The sequence below is a fragment of the Salvelinus fontinalis genome, chromosome 17 (assembly GCF_029448725.1).
Source record: "Salvelinus fontinalis isolate EN_2023a chromosome 17, ASM2944872v1, whole genome shotgun sequence".
In the NCBI taxonomy this organism is placed as follows: Eukaryota; Metazoa; Chordata; class Actinopteri; order Salmoniformes; family Salmonidae; genus Salvelinus; species Salvelinus fontinalis.
This window is the reverse complement of record NC_074681.1, coordinates 20,041,447-20,050,648: the sequence shown is the minus strand read 5'-3', so window position 1 is coordinate 20,050,648 and position 9,202 is coordinate 20,041,447. Positions and strand designations below refer to the sequence as shown.

Here is a 9,202-nt window from a genome sequence, read left to right as displayed (position 1 = left end):
TTTTCAGTGGGGGGGGGGGGGGGGTGCCGCTAGCGCCACGCTGATCCTAGACAGGTTAAGGAAACGGCAGAGGGAGCACCGCCCTATCCATATCGACGGGATCGTAGTGGAGAGGGTGGAAAGCTTCAAGTTCCTTGGCGTACACATCACTGACAAACTGAAATGGTCCACCCACACAGACAGCGTGGTGAAGAAGGCGCAACAGCACATCTTCAACCTCATGAGGCAGAAGAAATTTGGCTTTTCACCTAAAACCCTCACAAACTTTTACAGTTGAACAATCGAGAGCATCCTGTCAGACTGTATCCTCGCTTGCTATGGCAACTGCACCGCCCGCAACTGCAGGGCTTTCCAGAGGGTGTTGCGGTCTGCTCAACAAATCACCGGGAGCAAACTACCTGCCTTCCAGGACACCTACAGCTCCCGATGTCACAGGAAGTCCAAAAAGACTAAAAAACAGCTTCTTTCTAAAGGCCACCAGACTGTTAAATAGCCGTCACTAGCACATACAGTAGAGGCTGCTGCCTTTTTACATAGACTTGAAATCATTGGCCACTTTAATAAATGGAACACTAATCACTTTAATAATGTCTTCATATCTTGCATTACCCATCTCATATGTATATACTGTATCCTATGCTATTCTACTGTATCTTAAACTATGCCGCTCTGACATTGGCTGTCCATATATTTATATATGCTTAATTCCATTCCTTTTTTTAGATTTGTGCGTATTGGGTATATGTTGTGTATTGTTAGATATTACTTGTTAGATATATATATATAATTTTATTTAACCTTTATTAACTAGGCACTGCACTGTCGGAGCATTTCGCTACACAAGCATTTCGCTACACCCGCAATAACATCTGCTAAACACGTGTATGTGACCAATGACATTTTATTTAATTTGATTTGATTTGAAATGTCCAGCCCATCCATTATCTCAGCCAATCATGGACAGTGAAAAGGTTCCTTCTTTTTCCATGGCTAAACCAACTAGGTTCGTACTTTAACCATTTTATTTGTATTTACAGATGGCATACACGTTTGTTATTTAGGCACAGGAAAGTTCACATGTTCCAGAAGGCATTTCTGCCAAGAATCGCATTTTGATTTAAAACAAATGTTTTACGTTCAAATGCCTCTCTTGTGAAGTAGTGACGTGCGACATATGCTTAGCTTCTTGAAACGGGTCACAAATAGACCCCCCTCCTCAATACCCTCCTTTCCTTGAGGATGGTCATGTGTATCCTACCTGAGTCCTTGAAATCTGCCACACCCACTTTGAATCATCTGTTGTTTTGTAGGAGGAGAAAAGCATGCACACATTTGAAAACCATATATGACTTATTGTTTTATCTTTACAATCTCTTGCACATCACACTTAATTTGTTTTGCTGACTTGTGAGTGGAGAAGTAGAACCTCTCCTCATTTACCTTTGACCTTTTTCAAAAGGAGGCGAGAGAGGACAAAAGAGAGATGACGCAAGAGTTGTGTAAATGCCATTGTACTGGTTATGTGTCTCTAGGCTACAAGATAGTGATGAGTCATTTCGCAAACAAAGGACTCTTTTTGAACAGATCTTTTTGGGGAAGATCGAAACCGAATCACCTGTGTAAAAGAGAAGTAACTTGGCTCCCTGATTTAAATATTGCTACTACTGCTTCTTGATCATCTGCAGATAAAAGCATTTGTTGAAGATGGTTATTCCTCACTGCAGGAACGTTGGAAAGTGAGGAGAGAGCCTCATTCTAGTCCATGCATTTTTGCAGTAAATAGTTTTTTGCAGGTCACCTAATAATTTGGTAAGTCAAACTACATTTGAACTCACATGTCACGATCTCATATCATGGCAGGCAACTTTTTAGGCTTTACATGAAAGGTTGCAATTTTTTTTCTTGTTTTTATCGTGAACTAAGTGCTGCTTGGGAGCCAAATTAATGGTTCTTCTAGCTGAATGGAGCCAATTGATCTGGCTCACCGAAAAAACTCGGAATGCACATCCCTACTACCAGAAGCATGGCTTTCATTTCTATAGAAACTCTGACAGACCCCGCCCATTATATTTTCTGCATTCTGAACGTGGAAGGTACTCTAGCGATACATTTAATTTCTGATGAAACATGAGTGACCCAGTGACGTCAAAGATCAGCCTTTGTAAAACTCAGTTTTGCTGACCCTGGTCTTGTATCTGCCCTGTGTACTGGTTATGTGTTTGTAGGCTACAAGAAGCACCTTTTAGTCAGTTTCAATCCTGGGATCTGTTGACAGAAAAGAGAGAAACAAACACAGTCAAGACTAGATTCTGGTGGTACGCTGCACAAGAAGGTGAGTGAGATTTTTTATTGGGACTCATTTGTTTAATTTTGATGAGAGGACTTAGTACATCATATTACAGTATTGATCATGTTTACAAGTTTCCAAATGTTATTTTGGAAAACCTCATCGTACATATTTTGAGATATTGGTCTGATATAGTTACAGTTCAGTTCAAAATAAAAGTTTGTCAGATATCTTCTGACATTTTTAGTGCTAACATTTTCAGACCTAGCATTATTTGGGAGTCCTAAAACGTTAAACCTATTTCCAACCACAAGAAATAAGCTACTAATACAGACTATACATACCGTGTAATGTGAGGACTTATTACATCATATTACATTATTGGGACATAGGTGTAACGATCGTGTGGCGGATTGACGGACCAAAACGCAGCAGTTGGAAAATAAGCCATCTTCTTTTATTAACACCACGAAGATGAACACGACACAAAACTCTATACAAACGAACAAAACAACAAAACGACCGTGAAGCTACAAACGTTGTGCACATACATAAAGGCTACAAACGTTCTACATAGACAGAATTACCCACCATAGGACCAAGCGGCATGGAAGGCGGCAACAGGACCTACCTACACAGGATCTCTGGAGTTGGGAGGACGAATTGGAAAGAGATGGACCTTGGGATCAACCTGGAGAATATCGCCTCCCTCGTGAAGAGCTGGAGGCAGCGAAAGCCGAGAGGAGGCGATATGAGGAGGCAGCACGGAGACAAGGCTGGAGACCCGTGAGTACAACCCAAAAATTTCTTGGGGGGGGCCTTAAAGGGAGTGTGGCGAAGTCAGGTAGGAAACCTGCGCCTACTCCCTGTACTTACCGTGGAGAGCGGGAGTACGGGCAGACACCGTGTTACGCAGTAGAGCGCACGGTGTCTCCTGTACGCGTGCATAGCCCGGTTCGGTACATTTCAGCTCCACGTATCGGCCGGGCTAGACTGAGCGTTGAGCCGTATGTCATGAAGCCGGCCCAACGCATCTGGTCACCAGTGCGTCTCCTCGGGCCGGCGTACATGGCACCAGCCTTACGCATGGTGTCCCCGGTTCGCCTACATAGGCCGGTGCGGGTCATTCCACCTCCCCGCACTGGTCAGGCGACGGGGAGCATACAACCAGGTAAGGTTGGGCAGACTCGGCGTTCAAGGGAGCCAGTACGCCTGCACGGTCCGGTATTTCCGGCGCCACCTCCCCGCCCCAATCCAGTACCACCAGTGCCTCCTCCACGCACTAGCTATATGGTGCGTGTCTCCAGCCCTTTACCACCAGTGTCTAAACCACGCACCAAGCCTCCTGTGTGTCCCCAGAGTCCTGTGCGTCCTGTTGCTGCTCCCCGCACTAGCCCTGAGATGCGTGTCCCCAGCCCGGTGCCACCAGTCCCGGCACCACGCACCAGGCCTACAGTGCGCCTCAGCCGGCAGGAGTCTGCCGTCTGCACAGCAATGACTGAACTGCCCGTCTCCCCAGCGCCATCTGAGCCATCCGTCTCACCAGCGCCATCTGAGCCATCCGTCTCCCCAGCGCCATCTGAGCCATCCGTCTGCAATGAGCCTGCAAAGCCGCCCGTCTGCCATGAGCCTGCAAAGCCGCCCGTCTGCCATGAGCCCACTGAGCCGTCCGCCAGACAGGAGCCGCTAGAGCCGCCAGCCAGACAGGAGCCGCTAGAGCCGTCCGTCAGACAGGATCTGCCAGAGCCGCCAACCAGACAGGATCTGCCAGAGCCGCCAACCAGACAGGATCTGCCAGAGCCGCCAACCAGACAGGAGCAGCCAGATCAGTCAGCAAGCCATGAGCAGCCAGATCCGTCAGCTAGCCATGAGCAGCCAGATCCGTCAGCTAGCCATGAGCAGCCAGATCCGTCAGCTAGCCATGAGCAGCCAGATCCGTCAGCTAGCCATGAGCAGCCAGATCCGTCAGCTAGCCATGAGCAGCCAGATCCGTCAGCTAGCCATGAGCAGCCAGATCCGTCAGCTAGCCATGAGCAGCCAGATCCGTCAGCTAGCCATGAGCAGCCAGATCCGTCAGCTAGCCATGAGCAGCCAGATCCGTCAGCTAGCCATGAGCAGCCAGATCCGTCAGCTAGCCATGAGCAGCCAGATCCGTCAGCTAGCCATGAGCAGCCAGATCCGTCAGCCAGCCATGAGCAGCCAGATCCGTCAGCCAGCCATGAACAGCCAGATCAGTTAGCCAGCCATGAGCAGCCAGATCCGTTAGCCAGCCATGAGCAGCCAGATCTGTCAGCCAGCCATGGGCCGTCCCTCAGTCCGGAGCTGCAGTCCCTCAGTCCGGAGCTGCAGTCCCTCAGTCCGGAGCTGCCATTCCTCAGTCCGGAGCTGCCCTTTACCCTGGAGCTGCCCCTTACCCTGGTGCTGCCCCTTACCCTGGTGCTGCCCCTTACCCTGGTACTGCCCCTTACCCTGGTACTGCCCCTGATCCTGGTACTGCCCCTTATCCTGGTACTGACCCTGGTACTGCCCCTTACCCTGGTACTGGTCCTTAGTCCGGAGCTGTCCCTTAGTCCGGAACTCCCCCTTAATGCAATGGGGTTAATGTGGAGGGGGGTCGTTTGGAGGAAGCCTAGGAGGTGGTTAGGTACTGTGGTGACGTGGGGACTACGACCAGAGCCGGAGCCGCCACCGTGGAGGGGAGCCCACCCAGACCCTCCCCTAGACTGTGTATGGTGCGCCCGGAGTTCGCGCCTCAAGGGGGGGGTTATGTCACGCCCTGGCCTTATTATTCTTTGTTTTCTTTATTATTTTAGTTAGGTCAGGGTGTGACATGGGTAATGTTTATGTTTTGTTGGTTTTGGGTGTTTATTTGGTAAAGGGGTTATGGGGTGTAGTAGATGGTTTTGTGTTGAGTGTATATGTCTAGCGTTGTCTATGTAGAACGTTTGTAGCCTGTATGTATGTGCACAACGTTTGTAGCTTCACGGTCGTTTTGTTATTTTGTTAAAGTGTTTCGTGTTTATTGTTTGTCATCTTTTAAAAAAATAAAAGAAGATGGCTTATTTTCCAACTGCTGCATTTTGGTCCGTCAATCCGCCACACGATCGTGACAATAGGTCCAATATAGTGACAGTTAACTTCAAAATGAAAGTTTGGGGGGGGGGGGGGGTCCTAAAGCTTTTAGTGTATTGCCGAGCACTAGAAATAAGTTACAGATGTATTTATTTATTCATTAACTTATTTCATAAATGTGCAAATGTTGACACAATAGTTGTTTTGTCACAGGCTGGCCATGGTTGGAAGGGGATTCCTGGGTTGCTTCATCCTGTGTGTGTCTCTGGCCTCAGTATGTGCTATAAAAGGAACCCTTAATTCAATAGATGATCTCAGGGACATAGAGTTTGGTCACAACTTTCCTCGACACGGCCTCATGCTGCTCCACTGGCTAGCCAACAACATTCACATTGACAACAACGGCAACATGAGACTCAATTTCAACCCAACCAGGGGAGACTATGGCATTCATTTCTATGGAAACGCTGATAATCCCCATCCATTACCTATTCTGCCCCGTCAACGTGGAAGTTACTACTCACTAGGGAATCTTGTTGGCAATAACAACAATGGCGCTATGGCACGTCCTTATTATGTAACTCAAAGATTCTACAACTCAAGGGGAACTGAGAACAACAGGGACAGGGTCATACTCAGAGTTAGGGAGGAAGAGTCCAATCAGTTCATAGTAGACGAGGTCTATGTCACACAGCACTATCCACCAAATGGAAACAGAGGAAGTGCCTACGATCCAGACAATACATACCGTGTCAATGTCAGCCTCCTTAGACAAATCCAACGTCTACCAACCATTAACCTAAATGATATTCCACAAACATATCATGTAGAGATCAACCACAACATTCTGGAGCATCTGGAAAACATCTGGGACACACCTGGTCTGGCACTTCTTCTGGCTATTGTATTGTACTTTACACGTCCCAATATCAAAGGTTCATGGAGACCACGAAGGCTTAGGGCAGATGAAACCCAGTGTGACATGGAGGATAAGGATAATACATTGTTTAAGCTTGAGGTGAAAACCACAGATAGAGGAAAAGCCAGGATCATCTGGAGTGGGATCCCCAAGAGGCTATTAGACCAGGGTGTAATGGTGGTTCTTCATAGGAACAATAACAGTGACAGTAAGAGCGAGCTGGACAGATCATCAGTCGGGGGCCAAGCCTCTGGGAGCTATAACACCTCAGTACCCCTTAACCCTGGTCTCCAGGTCAGGCTCCATAAGGAGGTAAAAAATTGGTGGAATTACTTGGGGTTTGGGTCCACAATCGGAGAGGAGATCTGGAGAGGTTCTGAGTTTCACAATGCCAACAGAGAGATTCCTGTTGATATTAATGGACATGACGCCAGTCTGCAGCTCTTCGTAAAGGATGGAAAGGCCTGCGCTCGCCTGTACGTAAAGAAAGCCTTCACTGCCTGGAAGAAAACGTTTAATAACTCCTGGGTTGGGTTCTACTCTTCAGACAGCAAAGACACCCAAGAGTATAATACCTACCAATGGCAATGGGCTGTAAATTTCTCTGAGGAAAGCCGCTCTGATTGTGCAGATATACCTGGGTATGATGTCTATGTGTATGAGTCTAGTATGACCATGTCTCCTGGGGTCCAGGCCAGATTCATACTGGAGAAATCTGGGGGTGAAAAGGCACGCACTCCACCCTGGGAGAGACTTGTCCAGAGGTGAGCTCACCTGATAACATGATCTATGATGTTGATATTCTCATTTTTAGCTGCTTGTGTAATTGCTTTTGTTTAACATTCATGTACCCTGCTTTTCATCTTGTTTATTTTAGTTGCTTATCTGTGTAAAGTGTAAAAGAGAATCTGTTCCCAAAAATCCCTTCTGTTCCTCTTTCATTGCTATTTTGAGGGGATGACTACAGGCTGGTGGTGTGGGTGGATGACTTGACCTGTCCTCATGACAAATCATTCAGTACATGACATGTTATGTTTCTCTTTGTGATTTATCATGGGCTGGAGATGTTTATATGGAAAGGGGGGATACCTAGCCAGTTGCACAACTGAATGTATTCAACTAAATGTATATTCCGCATTTAATCCAAACCCTCTGAATCCACGTCATCGGCGCCCGGGAAGCAGTTGTTGGGGGTTAATTGCCTTGCTCAAGGGCAGAACGGCAGATTTTTCCACCTTGACGACCTGGGGATTTGAACCAGTAACCTTACTGGGTTGCTGGCCAGATGCTCTTATCCACCATGCTACCTGCTTTTTTTGTTTCTGTTTGTTGGTGTTAATTTTTGTGTTTTGTGCAAAATCTATGAAGATATAATCACAAAAAAAGCTATATGATAAATTCAAGATAAAATATTCAATAAAAACCTAAGAAAAACTAACAAAATTGTGGAGTTTTAATCATCCCAGAATTCACTCTTGAGCCCTTCAATTATATGCTCATGAAAGATGAGTGTGAAAAGATGACTGGGATTATGATGGAGCTGGACAATGGTGATTTTCTGACAAATCTCATATCAGTAGTCAGTCACTGAAGTCGACCTACAGTGGTTTCCATACCTATTCACACTATGGTTTGAAAAATGAATCAGCCATGACCCACCAGCCAGTCCTGAACCACCATTTAGGAAAGTGAAACACATAACGTAAGGTCAGCCCAGAGGGGTGGGGAACTCCATCACCATGAACCACAGTGTGAGGATGTAGCAACTGATTTAGACCAGGGAATCCTGATGACTTCACTCAGACCAATCACTGGTATTAAAGGATCAGGCACATTTAGTGCCAGTCAAAGTGAGAAGAGAAAATCTGCAGACATTGTGGCTCCCAGGAACCCATGTTGCATACCTCTGGTCCAACCACAGCTGTGTGATGTACTGCCATCTACTGGTCTTTACAAAGTACTATATTTGTCTCACACAGCCAACATGGAGGACATATCAGGGCTGAGTTTCATTCCTAGAAGTTTTGACCTAGAGTCAAACAAATACATGTGTTTCTCCACTGCAAAAGATTAAAGATCGAAGGGGAAACCTAGTGGCCATGGCTATCTCTCTCTCACTATGGTTGTTCTTGTTGACTTCTACAAAACCAACACCATTTTCCATATTCTGTTAATCAGTCTGAAATCTATACTATAGGCATATTTTAGGTATTACTGGTGATTGACAATAAAAAATATTTTATGAGGAACCCATGCCTAACTGACATTAAATAGCATGCAGCAAATAGCACACAGCAATCAAAAATTCATAATAATAGTTCTCATCAATAGGCCCTTGGTCAGCCATGAAATAACGTGATCAAATAATGTCACATATTCCCTCAGGACCACATTATATGAAGATGTATATACAGTATATAACACCTTTATGAATCCAGTTATAACACCTTTGTGTGCTGCAGTATCATTCATTACAACATTCATAAGGAATTCTCAAAATTAAAGTCCCTTCAAATAGCTATTTTTTTTACACTACAGCGAACATGCGTATTTTCATAGTACCCAACCCCCTGACACACTATTCACACAACAGTCTGGGAGCACTGGGTACGCCTCAGAGCATTACCCAGGTAGCATTAGCAATTTAGATGTTTATATGCCTTGCTCAAGGCCACAATAGGGGTTGGAACCAGACCTGTGTGTAAATAGTATATTTCAAATACTCAAACTAGCTGTACTTGATGATTGAGTTTGCCTGGTGCAATGGAACCTGTGGAATAGTCCCATGAATGTAAAACCCATTAATCTGGCACTCCAGGCAGGCTCAAGCCAACACTTGAAATATTTTAACAATTTCAAATACTATTTGAACCCAAATGCAAATCCCCCTACCAATGCAGCAGGGGGTGGCACCTGAAAAGTGA

General features: G+C 46.0%; 1 protein-coding gene across 1 annotated transcript; it reads left to right on the top strand.

The window, feature by feature from the left end:
• The first annotated feature begins 2,108 nt into the window (after positions 1-2,108).
• Positions 2,109-7,721, top strand: LOC129813928 (uncharacterized). Its single transcript, XM_055866571.1, has 2 exons — positions 2,109-2,332; positions 5,573-7,721. The coding sequence occupies exon 2, from the start codon at positions 5,580-5,582 to the stop codon at positions 7,044-7,046; it is 1,467 nt and encodes a 488-aa protein (XP_055722546.1). The 5' UTR covers positions 2,109-2,332; positions 5,573-5,579; the 3' UTR covers positions 7,047-7,721.
• Positions 7,722-9,202: the final 1,481 nt, after the last annotated feature.

Coding starts and splice junctions, on each gene's coding strand:
- LOC129813928 (XM_055866571.1), top strand. CDS start 5,580: ATGGTTGGAAGGGGATTCCTGGGTTGCTTCATCCTGTGTGTGTCTCTG.